The sequence below is a fragment of the Salvelinus alpinus genome, chromosome 1 (assembly GCF_045679555.1).
Source record: "Salvelinus alpinus chromosome 1, SLU_Salpinus.1, whole genome shotgun sequence".
Taxonomy (NCBI): Eukaryota; Metazoa; Chordata; class Actinopteri; order Salmoniformes; family Salmonidae; genus Salvelinus; species Salvelinus alpinus.
In genome coordinates, this window is record NC_092086.1 from 8,971,124 (window position 1) to 8,986,453 (window position 15,330).

General features: G+C 43.7%; 3 protein-coding genes and 1 long non-coding RNA gene across 5 annotated transcripts in view; 1 reads left to right on the top strand and 3 right to left on the bottom strand.

Moving 5' to 3' along the window:
- The window catches only part of LOC139569930 (uncharacterized), an 823,452-nt gene that overhangs the window by 404,454 nt on the left and 403,668 nt on the right, over window positions 1-15,330 (bottom strand). The gene's annotated exons all lie outside the window — the stretch shown is intronic.
- LOC139533561 (NLR family CARD domain-containing protein 3-like) overlaps window positions 1-15,330 on the top strand; it is a 298,305-nt gene that overhangs the window by 133,461 nt on the left and 149,514 nt on the right. The window lies entirely within an intron of this gene.
- Window positions 1-15,330, bottom strand: part of LOC139539816 (NLR family CARD domain-containing protein 3-like) — a 446,707-nt gene that overhangs the window by 18,397 nt on the left and 412,980 nt on the right. The window contains exon 2 of the mRNA XM_071343140.1: window positions 3,389-3,919. Coding sequence (XP_071199241.1) covers window positions 3,389-3,903 — 515 coding nt within the window. The 5' untranslated portion in view covers window positions 3,904-3,919. The remainder of the gene's footprint in view (window positions 1-3,388; window positions 3,920-15,330) is intronic.
- LOC139568440 (NLR family CARD domain-containing protein 3-like) overlaps window positions 8,970-15,330 on the bottom strand; it is a 46,774-nt gene continuing 40,413 nt past the window's right edge. The window contains exons 6-10 of the mRNA XM_071390292.1: window positions 14,590-14,763; window positions 14,340-14,513; window positions 11,092-11,265; window positions 10,855-10,901; window positions 8,970-10,319 (exon numbers count right to left, since the gene is read on the bottom strand). Of these exons, the coding sequence (XP_071246393.1) occupies window positions 9,787-10,319; window positions 10,855-10,901; window positions 11,092-11,265; window positions 14,340-14,513; window positions 14,590-14,763 (1,102 nt within the window). The 3' untranslated portion in view covers window positions 8,970-9,786. The remainder of the gene's footprint in view (window positions 10,320-10,854; window positions 10,902-11,091; window positions 11,266-14,339; window positions 14,514-14,589; window positions 14,764-15,330) is intronic.

A 15,330-nucleotide genomic window follows, 5' to 3' on the forward strand; every position in this document is an offset into this window, starting at 1 on the left:
ATAGCCTCATGAGCTGTCCTAACCAGTTAAGAGGTACCAGCAGGTATAATAGCCTCATGAGCTGTCCTAACCAGTTAAGAGGTACCAGCAGGTATCTGGATAATAGCCTCATGAGCTGTCCTAACCAGTTAAGAGGTACCAGCAGGTATAATAACCTCATGAGCTGTCCTAACCAGTTAAGAGGTACCAGCAGGTATCTGGATAATAGCCTCATGAGCTGTCCTAACCAGTTAAGAGGTACCAGCAGGTATCTGGATAATAGCCTCATGAGCTGTCCTAACCAGTTAAGAGGTACAAGCAGGTATCTGGATAATAGCCCCATGAGCTGTCCTAACCAGTTAAGAGGTACCAGCAGGTATAATAACCTCATGTGCTGTCCTAACCAGTTAAGAGGTACCACCAGGTATAATAACCTCATCAGCTGTCCTAACCAGTTAAGAGGTACCAGCAGATATCTTGATATTAGAACATGCAGCCAATCAGTGGTTCCTGCTTTGGAACAGTGGCAACCTGTTATTCAGGTGCAGAGACCCACCTGTTATTCAGGTACAGAGACCCACCTGTTATTCAGGTACAGAGACCCACCTGTTATTCAGGTACAGAGACCCACCTGTTATTCAGGTAGAGAGCCCCACCTGTTATTCAGGTACAGAGACCCACCTGTTATTCAGGTACAGAGACCCACCTGTTATTCAGGTGCAGAGACCCACCTGTTATTCAGGTACAGAGACCCACCTGTTATTCAGGTACAGAGACCCACCTGTTATTCAGGTACAGAGACCCACCTGTTTTTCAGGTAGAGAGCCCCACCTGTTATTCAGGTACAGAGACCCACCTGTTATTCAGGTACAGAGACCCACCTGTTATTCAGGTGCAGAGACCCACCTGTTATTCAGGTGCAGAGACCCACCTGTTATTCAGGTACAGAGACCCACCTGTTATTCAGGTGCAGAGACCCACCTGTTATTCAGGTGCAGAGACCCACCTGTTATTCAGGTACAGAGACCCACCTGTTATTCAGGTACAGAGACCCACCTGTTATTCAGGTACAGAGACCCACCTGTTATTCAGGTACAGAGACCCACCTGTTATTCAGGTACAGAGACCCACCTGTTATTCAGGTACAGAGACCCACCTATTATCCTGTTATTCAGGTGCAGAGACCCACCTGTTATTCAGGTACAGAGACCCACCTGTTATTCAGTCAAAAAATAAATAATAAATAAATAGTTGCGTCATGATTGGCTAAGTGTTCTGTCACTCATGGAGACACTACGTCACCACAAAATCTACAGGGAGAGCTGGAGAATTCAAGCCCATTGGGTGCTGCCATAGAGTTACATTAGAAGTGTCCATCCAAAAGGCTCAAGGTCATTGGCCACAGATAAAATGAACATCACGTTATATCTACCGTGGCTTTGATTGGACTGATCATATCAACATTCTACTTTCAAAACCCTAGTTAGCAGGCTAGCAGTCATCATCATGAATCAGGTCAACAATCTACTGGCAAATCCTCTTCAATCCTTGTCAAATGAAGAGAAATTATAGATAGAACGTATCAGTGCTTATCGGCCATTGGGCATAAACATTATACAACAAGTCAGAAATCACAAATTCAACAACGAGTTGGTTTGGAGGGAATCAGTGCGTAACTGCAAGCGTTGCAAAACAAATCACTAGCCTGCTATTCAGTGGAGAGGGTGTCCAAGTCTTTTCCAAGCTTAAGGTTAAACATTCACCAGCAACACCATGGACCAGAAAAGGTTGAATACATTGGCCATGCTGTGACTTCTGCTGAGTTCAAAACAACTGGAAACTGGAAATCTCAGACTTCAGTGAGTTCAAGACAACTGGGAACTCGGAAAAAAACTAGCTCCGACTGAGAAAATACGTCTTGAATACGTCATCCAACTCTAAATTCCAAGTCGGGAACTCTGGCCTTTTTCTAGAGCTCCGACCTGAAGATCAATGACGCCATTTTTCGACTTTGCTTTTTTCAGAGTTCCAAGTTGTCTTGAAAGCACCATACATTCAGAGAATGCCAGACTTTGATGACAAAGTTTGATGACAAAATGTCCCCACAAGAACCGCCGCGCCACCCCACCCTACACAGCCCTTATTTTAAGTGTTCATACAATTCCCAATGGGGCAAAATATACGGTGGAAAACTATTGGAACCATTTCCCTGTTTGACCGCTAGGTGTTATGGGTATTATGACACCTCCACTGTGGGGCTCTATAGAACTATTGGAACCATTTCCCTGTTTGACCGCTAGGTGTTATGGGTATTATGACACCTCCACTGTGGGGCTCTATAAAACTATTGGAACCATTTCCCTGTTTGGCCGCTAGGTGTTATGGGTACTATGACACCTCCACTGTGGGGCTCTATAAAACTATTGGAACCATTTCCCTGTTTGACCACTAGGTGTTATGGGTATAATGACACCTCCACTGTGGGGCTCTATAAAACTATTGGAACCATTTCCCTGTTTGACCGCTAGGTGTTATGGGTACTATGACACCTCCACTGTGGGGCTCTATAAAACTATTGGAACCATTTCCCTGTTTGACCGCTAGGTGTTATGGGTAATATGACACCTTCACTGTGGGGCTCTATAAAACTATTGGAACCATTTCCCAGTTTGACCGCTAGGTGTTATGGGTATTATGACACCTCCACTGTGGGGGCTCTATAAAACTATTGGAACCATTTCCCTGTTTGACCGCTAGGTGTTATGGGTATTATAACACCTCCAAGGTGGGGCTCTATAAAAATATTGGAACCATTTCCCTGTTTGACCGCTAGGTGTTATGGGTATTATAACACCTCCAAGGTGGGGCTCTATAAAACTATTGGAACCATTTCCCTGTTTGACCGCTAGGTGTTATGGGTATTATGACACCTCCACTGTGGGGATCTACAGCGCAAATGAAACGGGAGAATCTAGAGAATGTAACAATATTAGTTTCATCTTGCTGTGATGTAACAATATCTTGCTGTGATGTAACAATATTCGCTGTGATGTAACAATATTCGCTGTGATGTTCAGCCCCCAAAATGAAAAAAAATACTAAATAATTTGATAGAATTTAACTAAGACCACTTTCTCTTGGTCACAGACGGACAACATCACTTTGTGTTTACAGCTGAAGATGTAATGAGTCTGCAGACATTTGAATGGTGTCTCTGCGCCGCTCAGTTGATGTTTAGGAGAAAATATCAGACACTAAAATCTATGAATCTTAGAAAAGTAATATTATACACATGAAGGTACCCAGAAGCCTTAATTTCTGATGAAAAAACACAAATGTGAAAAAATTATGGATGTAGCGTTTTGGAAATAAACTCTTCATAAATTCTTAAACAAAATTGTAATCTCACCTCTTAGCTTTGGTGTCATGTTCCCCAGAGAGACACCTTTTAGAGGCAGGTCCCTCCTCTCTCTCCCCAGAGAGGCTCATTTTAGAGGCAGGGCCCTCCTCTCTCTCCCCAGAGAGACTCATTTTAGAGGCAGGGTCCCCCTCCTCTCTCTCCCCAGAGAGACTCATTTTAGAGGCAGGTCCCTCCTCTCTCTCCCCAGAGAGACTCATTTTAGAGGCAGGGCCCCCCTCCTCTCTCTCCCCAGAGAGACTCATTTTAGAGGCAGGTCCCTCCTCTCTCTCCCCAGAGAGACTCATTTTAGAGGCAGGGCCCCCCTCCTCTCTCTCCCCAGAGAGACTCATTTTAGAGGCAGGGCCCCCCTCCTCTCTCTCCCCAGAGAGACTCATTTTAGAGGCAGGTCCCTCCTCTCTCTCCCCAGAGAGACTCATTTTAGAGGCAGGTCCCTCCTCTCTCTCCCCAGAGAGACTCATTTTAGAGGCAGGGCCCCCCTCCTCTCTCTCCCCAGAGAGACTCATTTTCGAGGAATGACCCCTAAACAGAGATCCAGCCTGTCATTGAACTATAATACATTAAAAAATATACAAATGGTAAAATATCCACAATATACGAATATATGAACAATATGTTTTTTAATTGTATTGCCTACGCCCAGTTAGCGCCATTTTGTATGATTGAACTGTCACGTAGCTGTCCCAGGTGAAATGGACTGTTAGATCCGAGTGTTTTACTGTCATTCACTATACTAGAATTACACCATACATTTAATTTCTTTCACACTTTACAATATTCCCTGGGAAAAGTCTTACCTTGTTGTCTGAATTCACAACCAGAACATGTCAAGTAAATTATATATTTTCTGTTCTGCTGAGAGAGCAGCTTCCTGATGACAAGTGGCTCTGTATCTACAACATTCTACCAACATCATACATGAATAATCCCTGGTAGGATCCTTACTACTATCCCAACTTCAACATTCTACCAACATCCTACATGAATAATCCCTGGTAGGATCCTGACTACTTTCCCAACTTCAACATTCTACCAACATCCTACATGAATAATCCCTGGTAGGATCCTGACTACTATCCCAACTTCAACATTCTACCAACATCCTACATGAATAATCCCTGGTAGGATCCTTACTATTATCCCAACTTCAACATTCTACCAACATCCTACATGAATAATCCCTGGTAGGATCCTGACTACTATCCCAACTTCAACATTCTACCAACATCCTACATGAATAATCCCTGGTAGGATCCTTACTACTATCCCAACTTCAACATTCTACCAACATCATACATGAATAATCCCTGGTAGTATCCTTACTACTATCCCAACTTCAACATTCTACCAACATCCTACATGAATAACCCCTGGTAGTATCCTTACTACTATCCCAACTTCAACATTCTACCAAAATCCTACATGAATAATCCCTGGTAAAATCCTTACTACTATCCCAACTTCAACATTCTACCAACATCATACATGAATAATCCCTGGTAGGATCCTTACTACTATCCCAACTTCACCATTCTACCACCATCCTCCATGAATAATCCCTGGTAGGATCCTTACTACTATCCCAACTTCAACATTCTACCAACATCCTACATGAATAATCCCTGGTAGGATCCTTACTACTATCCCAATTTCAACATTCTACCAACATCCTACATGAATAATGCCTGGTACACACGTAAAAACGCTTACACACACACACACACACACACACACACACACACACACACACACACACACACACACCTCTAGCTCAATCTAGCCATCTCTGGTCACTGTCAGCAGCTAGTTAATGAGAAGGGGACTAAAATCAATGCACACACCATGGGAGGAATTCCTGATTACCTATCCCTCCTGTTTGTGTGTCTGTCTGTCTGTGTGTGTGTGTGTGTGTGTGTGTATGTGTGTGTGTGTGTGTGTGTGTGTGTGTGTGTGTGTGTGTGTGTGTGTGTGTGTGTGTGTGTGTGTGTGTGTGTGTGTGTGTCCTTTATCTTCCTCAGTGGGGAAAGAGAGAAATAAAGAAGTAAATTTAAAGACAAACGTCGTCCTGAATAATTACTGCTGACTAATCTCTCCCTCTCTCTTTGCTCCCTCTGTTCTGACTCTCTCCCTCTCTCTCTCTTTCCCTCTGTTCTGACTCTCTACCCTCCCTCTCTCTCTTTTTCACTCTGTTCTGACTCTCTACCCTCCCTCTCTCTCTCTTTCCCTCTGTTCTGACTCTCTACCCTCCCCCTCTCTCTCTTTCCCTCTGTTCTGACTCTCTACCCTCCCTCTCTCTCTCTTTCCCTCTGTTCTGACTCTCTACCCTCCCCCTCTCTCTCTTTCCCTCTGTTCTGACTCTCTACCCTCCCTCTCTCTCTCTTTCCCTCTGTTCTGACTCTCTACCCTCTCTCTCTTTCCCTCTGTTCTGACACTCTACCCTCCCTCTCTCTCTCTTTCCCTCTGTTCTGACTCTCTACCCTCCCTCTCTTTCCCTCTGTTCTGACTCTCTACCCTCCCTCTCTCTCTCTTTCCCTCTGTTCTCTCTCTACCCTCCCTCTCTCTCTTTCCCTCTGTTCTGACTCTCTACCCTCCCTCTCTCTCTCTTTCCCTCTGTTCTCTCTCTACCCTCCCTCTCTCTCTTTCCCTCTGTTCTGACTCTCTACCCTCCCTCTCTCTCTTTCCCTCTGTTCTGACTCTCTACCCTCCCTCTCTCTCTCCATCTGTTCTGACTCTCTCCCCTACCTCTCTCTCTTTCCCTCTGTTCTGACTCTCTACCCTCCTCTCTCTCTCTTTCCCTCTGTTCTGACTCTCTACCCTCCCTCTCTCTCTCTTTCCCTCTGTTCTGACTCTCTACCCTCCCTCTCTCTCTCTTTCCCTCTGTTCTGACTCTCTACCCTCCCTCTCTCTCTCTTTCCCTCTGTTCTGACTCTCTCCCCTCCCTCTCTCTCTCTTTCCCTCTGTTCTGACTCTCTACCCTTTCTCTATCTCTCTTTCCCTCTGTTCTGACTCTCTACCCTCCCTCTCTCTCTCTTTCCCTCTGTTCTGACTCTCTACCCTCCCTCTCTCTCTTTCCCTCTGTTCTGACTCTCTACCCTCCCCCTCTCTCTCTTTCCCTCTGTTCTGACTCTCTACCCTCCCTCTCTCTCTTTCCCTCTGTTCTGACTCTCTCCCCTCCCTCTCTCTCTTTCCCTCTGTACTGACTCTCTACCCTCCCTCTCTCTTTCCCTCTGTTCTGACTCTCTCCCCCCCTCTCTCTCTCTTTCCCTCTGTTCTGACTCTCTACCCTCCCTCTCTCTCTTTCCCTCTGTACTGACTCTCTACCCTCCCTCTCTCTTTCCCTCTGTTCTGACTCTCTCCCCCCCTCTCTCTCTCTTTCCCTCTGTTCTGACTCTCTCCCCCCTCTCTCTCTCTTTCCCTCTGTTCTGACTCTCTACCCTTCCTCTATCTCTCTTTCCCTCTGTTCTGACTCGCTACCCTCCCTCTCTCTCTCTTTCCCTCTGTTCTGACTCTCTCCCCTCTCTCTCTCTCTCTCCCCCTCAGGGCTCCAGATCCTCTATCTGTTCTGACTCTCTACCCTCCCAGTATAGTATACACAGACTGGACAACAGGACAATGATCCTAAGCCCGGACTTGAACCCGATCGAACATCTCTGGAGAGACCTGAAAATAGCTGTGCAGCGACGCTCCCCAACCAACCTGACAGAGTTTGAGAGGATCTGCAGAGAAGAATGGGAGAAACTCCCCAAATACAGGTGTGCCAAGCTTGTAGCGTCATACCCAAGAAGACTCGAGGCTGTAATCGCTGCCAAAGGTGCTTCAACAAAGTACTGAGTAAAGGGTTTGAATACTTATGTAAATGTTATGTTTACTTATGTAAATGTGATATATTTTTTTTAAATATACATTTGCACACATAAAATAAACAGTTTTTGCTTTGTAATTCTGGGTTATTGTGTGTAGATTGATGAGGGAAAAAAACTATTTAATCCATTTTAGAATAAGGCTGTAACGTGACAAAATGTGGAAAAAGTCAAGGGGTCTGAATACTTTCTGAATGCACTGTATATCAGTATATTAGACTCTCTCTCTCTCTGCAGTGATGTTGTTTTCATCACTTCTGGTTTAACACTGACATCAAGTGGTGATTGTCCAAACTGCACCACTGTTAAGATATAAAAAGCGAGAGAGACTGGGGAGAGAGAGATGCAGAGAGGGTGAGAGCAGAGAGCAGGCTGAAAGAGCAGGGAGAGCAGAGAGCAGGCTGAGAGCGCAGAGAGAAGAGAGCAGGCTGAGAGAGCAGGGAGAGCAGAGAGCAGGCTGAGAGCGCAGAGAGAAGAGAGCAGGCTGAGAGAGCAGAGAGCATTAGAGACGAGAGAGCAGAGAGCATTAGAGAGAGAGGAGAGACCGGAGAGCAGGCTGAGAGCAGAGAGAGCAGAGAAAAGAGAGAGAGCAGCAGAGAGAGCAGAGAGAGAAGAGAGCAGAGAGAGAGAGCAGAGAACAGAGAAGAGAGAGAGCAGAGAGGGCAGAAAGAGAGCAGAGAACGAGAGCAGAAATAGAGAGCAGAGAAAAGAGAAAGAGCAGCAGAGAGAGCAGAGAGAGAAGAGAGCAGAGAGAGTGCAGAGAACAGAGAGAAGAGAGAGAGCAGAGAGAAGAGAGCAGAGAGGGCAGAGAGAGAGCAGAGAATGAGAGCAGAGAGAGAGAGAGCAGAGAACAGAGAGAGCAGAGAGAGAGAGCAAAGTGAGCAGAGTGAGGGAGAGAGCAGAGAGATATAGCAGAGAGCAGGCTGAGATCAGAAAGAGCAGAGAGCGAGCAGAAAGCAGGCTGAGAAAGCAAAGAGAGTGAGAGAGCAGAGAGCAGATGGCAAAGAGAGAGAGAGCAGGGAGGGCAGAGAGAGAGCAGAGAGAGAGCAGAGATCAGCAGAGCTGAGAGAGCAGGCAGAGAGAGCAGAGCGAGAGAGGGAGAGAGCAGAGAGAGAGAGCAGAGAACAGAGAGAGCAGAGAACAGAGAGCAGAGAGAAGAGAGAGGGCAGAGGGAGAGAGGGAGAGAGAGCAGGGGGAGAGAGAGAGAGCAGAGAGAGAACAGAGAGCAGAGAGCAGGCTGAGAGAGAAGAGAGAGCAGAGAGAGAGAGAGACCAGGAGAGCAGAGAAGAGAGAGAGAGAAGAGAGAGCAGAGAGAGAGAGAGAGAGAGAGAGCAGAGAGAGAGAGCAGAGAGAGAGCAGAGAGAGAGAGAGAGAGCAGAGAGAGAGCAGAGAGAGAACAGAGAGCAGAGAGTGCTGAGAGAGTAAGAGAGAGCAGAGAGAGCAGAGAAAGAGAGCAGAGAAAGAGAGCAGAGAAAAGAGAGAACAGCAGAGCAGCGAGAGCAGACAGAGAGAGCAGAGGGAGAGAGAACTCTGTTGCTATAGTAACCCTGCATCACAACACTCTGTTGTACAATTTGTTTAATTCTATTCCACATATTTAATTGTTTTGTATTTCATTTCATGTTTGTTTCATGTTTCAACCAGTCGCAGGTTAACGTCAACCTGACAGAGGAAACGTAACATCAATAACCAAACTGTTTTCACAATTAACATGCTTTTCTTGTTTCAAGTATGTTTTATTATGAAAAGTACAATATATCCTTGTATACTTGTACAACTATGGAGCGTATGTCCATATACAATTATACAATTTGTTATTCAACATAAAAGACAACAAATTTGCACATTGGTATTTTAACGGTGTTATTGTCACAATTATAGGAAGACACGCATGTGTGTGTGTGTGTGTGTGTCATGTGTCCACTGTGTGTGTGTGTGTGTTTTCTCCAGTGTGTGTGTGTGTGTGTGTGTGTCCTGTGTGTCCAGTGTGTGTGTGTCCAGAGTCAGTGTGTGTGTTTTTGTCGAATGTGTGTGTGTGTGTGTGTGTTCAGTGTGTGTGTGTATCTGTCCAGCGTGCATGTGTGTGTGTGTCCAGTGTGTGTGTGTGTGTGTATGTGTCCAGTGTGTGTGTGTATCTGTCCAGCGTGCGTGTGTGTGTGTGTCCAGTGTGTGTGTGTGTGTGTGTGTATGTGTCCAGTGTGTGTGTGTGTCCAGTGTGTGTCCAGTGTGTGTGTGTGTGTGTGTGTGTGTGTGTGTGTGTGTGTGTGGGTGTGTGTGTGTGTATGTGTCCAGTGTGTGTGTGTGTGTGTGTATGTGTCCAGCGTGTGTGTGTATATGTGTCCAGTGTGTGTGTGTGTGTCCAGTGTGTGTGTGTGTGTGTATATGTGTCCGGTGTGTGTGTGTGTGTGTACAGTGTGTGTGTGTGTATATGTGTCAAGTGTGTGTGTGTCTGTCCAGTGTGTGTGAGTGTATATGTGTCAAGTGTGTGTGTGTCTGTCCAGTGTGTGTGTGTGTGTGTGTGTCAGGTTATTATTTCAGGGACACTGAGTCGCCAACATAATCAACCCAAATCCCTGGATAGAGGGGCTCAGTGAATGTGGAGGTGAATGTGTACAGGTGGGTCAGTGTGTCAGAGGAGGCTCTATAGAAGGACAGAGTGCCAGCTGACCAGTCCAGATACACTCCTACTCTGTGGGAGCTGGAGGAGGGGACGTCTATGGTAGTCCTTATATTATTGTGACAGGCAATGTAACTGTTGTCAGAGCAGAACAGACTCCAGGACTTGTCATTGTGTCCAAGCCAACAGTCATTACCCCATCCTCTCCTGCTGATTCCTTTATATGTCACTCCTATACCAGCCCCCATTATCCCACTCCACTCTACCTCCCAGTAACAGCGCCCAGTCAGACCCTCTCTACACAGCACCTGTCTACGGTCCTCAAATCTCTCTGGGTGATCAGGATACGGCTGCTTCTCTGTCCTACATGTCACCTTTCTGTTCTCCTCAGACAGAGAGAGGAGTCTGTTTACTGTGTTTAGGTCCAGTGTGAGATCACGGACATCTGATGGATGAAACCAGACACAATATTAGAAATCATCATCATTCACATTAGAATGTTAACTCACTTTTCACTAATTCATTAAATGTAGATGTTTCTAGGTATCAAAAGGAGAAGTTAAGGTAACTTGAGACTTGTTGAATGATCATATGTTATACTGTATGGTAATATAAAACACACTTGTTCCCATTAATTACACACACACACACACACACACACACACACACACACACACACACACACACACACACACACACACACACACACACACACACACACACACACACACACACACACACACACACACACACACACACACACACACACACACACACACACACACACACACACACACACACACACACACACATTGTCAAAGCAACTCTTTGTAAACGTTGGTGTCCCTGATTTCTGCTTCTGTAGAACTACAGCTGATATTTAATATGACCAAGTAAGTAATGATGGTGGTCTTTGACTTTGACTTAACTTGAATTAAGACTTATTCTTAGTCATATTCTTCACAGCAGTCAACACTCACATTTTCTAATCCCAGGTTTCATTCTGTTCTCTCCACCATGTTCCACACTGTAGCGGTAAGCAGAAGAACAGACAGTCAATGAGGGATACACCTGAACACACACACACACACACACACTGGACAAACACACACAGTCAGCATATAACTTTGTCCAAGTGGTGGTAAGAATGTTTGTCTTAACCAGCCTGATAAGTCAAACATGTCTGATATGAACATTGACATAAACCCTCTACATACTTGAGTTTCTCCAGTCTGCAGTGTGGATCCTCCAGTCCAGCAGAGAGCAGTCTGACTCCTGAGTCTCCTGGGTGATTGTAGCTCAGGTCCAGCTCTCTCAGGTGTGAGGGGTTTGACCTCAGAGCTGAGGCCAGAGAAGCACAGCCTTCCTCTGTGACTAGACAGCCTGACAGCCTGCAAAGAGTCAAATCATATTAAAATCACGCTGCTATTCTTTGGTGGTGAAAATAGTGGCAGTATATATTTTGAAAATATTCAGATATATCAGTGTCCTGAAATCTGACATATCTATTCATAAATGAATGTATCATTATTATAAATGACAAATTATCAAAGTATTGACTGTAGATAGAAACATATATAGTACAAATATTTGAGTAGACTGACCAGACCAGTTTAAAAAGCAGTATCAGTCAAAAGACAGACAGTGAGGTATCAGATTTAGATTGTATTGAGTTTACAGTCCACATCATATCTATTTTGACAGTCAAGCTAACATTTTAAATGTGGCTCTATACTCCAACATTTTGGAAATGAGATCAAATGTTTCATATGAGGTGACAGAATATAATGTCACCTTTTATTCGATGATATTTTAACACATACAGTGGGGCAAAAAGTATTTAGTCAGCTGATAACAAGTTCAAACAGGTGCCATTAATACAGGTAACGAGTGGAGGACAGAGGAGCCTCTTAAAGAAGAAGTTACAGGTCTGTGAGAGCCAGAAATCTTGCTTGTTTGTAGGTGACGAAATACTTATTTTCCACCATCATTTGTAAATAAATTCATTAAAAATCCTACAATGTGATTTTCTGGATTTTTTTTTCTCATTTTGTCTGTCATAGTTGAAGTGTACCTATGATGAAAATTACAGGCCTCTCTCATCTTTTTAAGTGGGAGAACGTGCACAATTGATGGCTGACTAAATACGTTTTTGCCCCACTGTATATATGGAGTTTATATATGGAGTGTGGGACTCAATTTATTTTTTCAACGTTTTGAAGGCACTTTATGTGTCCAGTCTCCCCCTTTGAAGAAGTCATAAGTATTCTGACAAATGTACTTATAGTGTATTAAAGTAGTCAAAAGATGAGTATTTGGTTGTAAACTCGTTGGTTGCATTTACAGTTCATTTTGGTTGTGTTTTGGGTTGTGTTTTGGTTGTGTTTTGGGTTGTGTTTTGCCCAACAAAAACTAAATCTTGGATGATGATTTGAGTAATTCTCTGTCTAAGTGAGTAGATATCATGTTTCTAAACACGACCAAATGAATCCTGATGATGCCATAATTAATACAAATAATAACAACTCAATGAGGCAAACATTACAGAGGCTACAAAAAAACATGCTAACCTCTCACCATTACCAATAACAGAGACTACAACAAAACATGCTAACCTCTCACCATTACCAATAACAGAGACTACAACAAAACATACTAACCTCTCACCATTACCAATAACAGAGACTACAACAAAACATGCTAACCTCTCACCATTACCAATAACAGAGACTACAACAAAACATGCTAACCTCTCACCATTACCAATAACAGAGACTACAACAAAACATGCTAACCTCTCACCATTACCAATAGCAGAGGCTACAACAAAACATGCTAACCTCTCACCATTACCAATAACAGAGACTACAACAAAACATGCTAACCTCTCACCATTACCAATAGCAGAGGCTACAACAAAACATGCTAACCTCTCACCATTACCAATAACAGAGGCTACAACAAACATGCTAACCTCTCACCATTACCAATAACAGAGGCTACAACAAAACATGCTAACCTCTCACCACTACTAACAGAGGCTACAACAAAACATTGCTAACCTCTCACCATTACCAATAACAGAGACTACAACAAAACATGCTAACCTCTCACCATTACCAATAACAGAGACTGCAACAAAACATGCTAACCTCTCACCATTACCAATAACAGAGGCTACAACAAAACATGCTAACCTCTCACCATTACCAATTACAGAGGTTACAACAAAACATACTAACCTCTCACCATTACCAATAACAGAGGCTACAACAGAACATGCTAACCTCTCACCATTACCAATAACAGAGGCTACAACAAAACATGCTAACCTCTCACCATTACCAATAACAGAGGCTACAACAAAACATGCTAACCTCTCACCATTACCAATAACAGAGGCTACAACAAAACATACTAACCTCTCACCATTACCAATAACAGAGACTACAACAAAACATGCTAACCTCTCACCATTACCAATAACAGAGGCTACAACAAAACATGCTAACCTCTCACCATTACCAATAACAGAGGCTACAACAAAACATGCTAACCTCTCACCATTACCAATAACAGAGGCTACAACAAAACATGCTAACCTCTCACCATTACCAATAACAGAGGCTACAACAAAACATGCTAACCTCTCACCATTACCAATAAAAGAGGCTACAACAAAACATGCTAACCTCTCACCATTACCAATAACAGAGGTTACAACAAAACATGCTAACCTCTCACCATTACCAATAACAGAGGCTACAACAAAACATGCTAACCTCTCACCATTACCAATAACAGAGACTACAACAAAACATGCTAACCTCTCACCATTACCAATAACAGAGGCTACAACAAAACATGCTGACCTCTCACCATTACCAATAACAGAGGCTACAACAAAACATGCTAACCTCTCACCATTACCAATAACAGAGGCTACAACAAAACATGCTAACCTCTCACCATTACCAATAACAGAGGCTACAACAAAACATGCTAACTTCTCACCATTACCAATAACAGAGGCTACAACAAAACATGCTAACCTCTCACCATTACCAATAACAGAGGCTACAACAAAACATACTAACCTCTCACAATTACCAATAACAGAGACTACAACAAAACATGCTAACCTCTCACCATTACCAATAACAGGGGAGATTAGCATTTATACTGATATTTGTGCCTCTATAACTTTGTTATTCATCATTATTCACTATTCATATCTAAACTGTAAAATATATGATTGAATTCCCTCAAATAAAAGGTGACATTCTGTCCTGTCACCTAATATGAAACAATCTATCTCAAATCCAAAATGCTGGAGCATAGCACCACATTTAAAACTGTAAGCTTCACTGTCCAAACACATATGATGTGGACTATGTGTGTCTGGTAAACACATGTGGATCTGGTGAACAGTTATCACTTGTTGACCAACTACAGGAATACTGACCTCAGAGTCTCCAGTTTACAGTGGGGATTCCCCAGTCCAGCAGAGAGCAGCTTCACTCCTGAATCCTTCAGGTCATTGTTACTCAGATCCAGCTCTCTCAGGTGTGAGGGGTTTGACATCAGAGCTGAGACCAGAGAAGCACAGCCTTCCTCTGTGACTCCACAGCCTGACAGCCTGACAAAGAGATCATCATGAATTCACAAACACACTGAACAGTTATCACTTGTTGACCAACTACAGGAATACTGACCTCAGAGTCTCCAGTTTACAGTGGGGATTCCCCAGTCCAGCAGAGAGCAGCTTCACTCCTGAATCCTTCAGGTCATTGTTACTCAGGTCCAGCTCTCTCAGGTGTGAGGGGTTTGACCTCAGAGCTGAGACCAGAGAAGCACAGCCTTCCTCTGTGACTCCACAGCCTGACAGCCTGCAAAGAGTCAAATATTATTACGTAAAATCACACTGTTATTCTTTGGTGGTGAAAATAGTGGCAGTATAACCTTTTAACATTTTCAGATACATCAGTGTCCTGAAACATGCCATATCTATTCATAAATGGATGTTTCATTATTTGAAATGACAAATTATCAAAGTGTTGCTTGTAGAGAGAGAAATGTATAGTACAAATATTATAGTAGACTGACCAGACCTCTCACCATTACCAACAACAGAGACTACAACAAAACATGCTAACCTCTCACCATTAGCAATAACAGAGGCTACAACAAAACATGCTAACCTCTCACCATTACCAATAACAGAGACTACAACAAAACATGCTAACCTCTCACCATTACCAATAACAGAGACTACAACAAAACATGCTAACCTCTCACCATTACCAATAACAGAGGCTACAACAAAACATGCTAACCTCTCACCATTACCAATAACAGAGGCTACAACAAAACATGCTAACCTCTCACCATTACCAATAACAGAGGCTACAACAAAACATGCTAACCTCTCACCATTACCAATAACAGTGGCTACA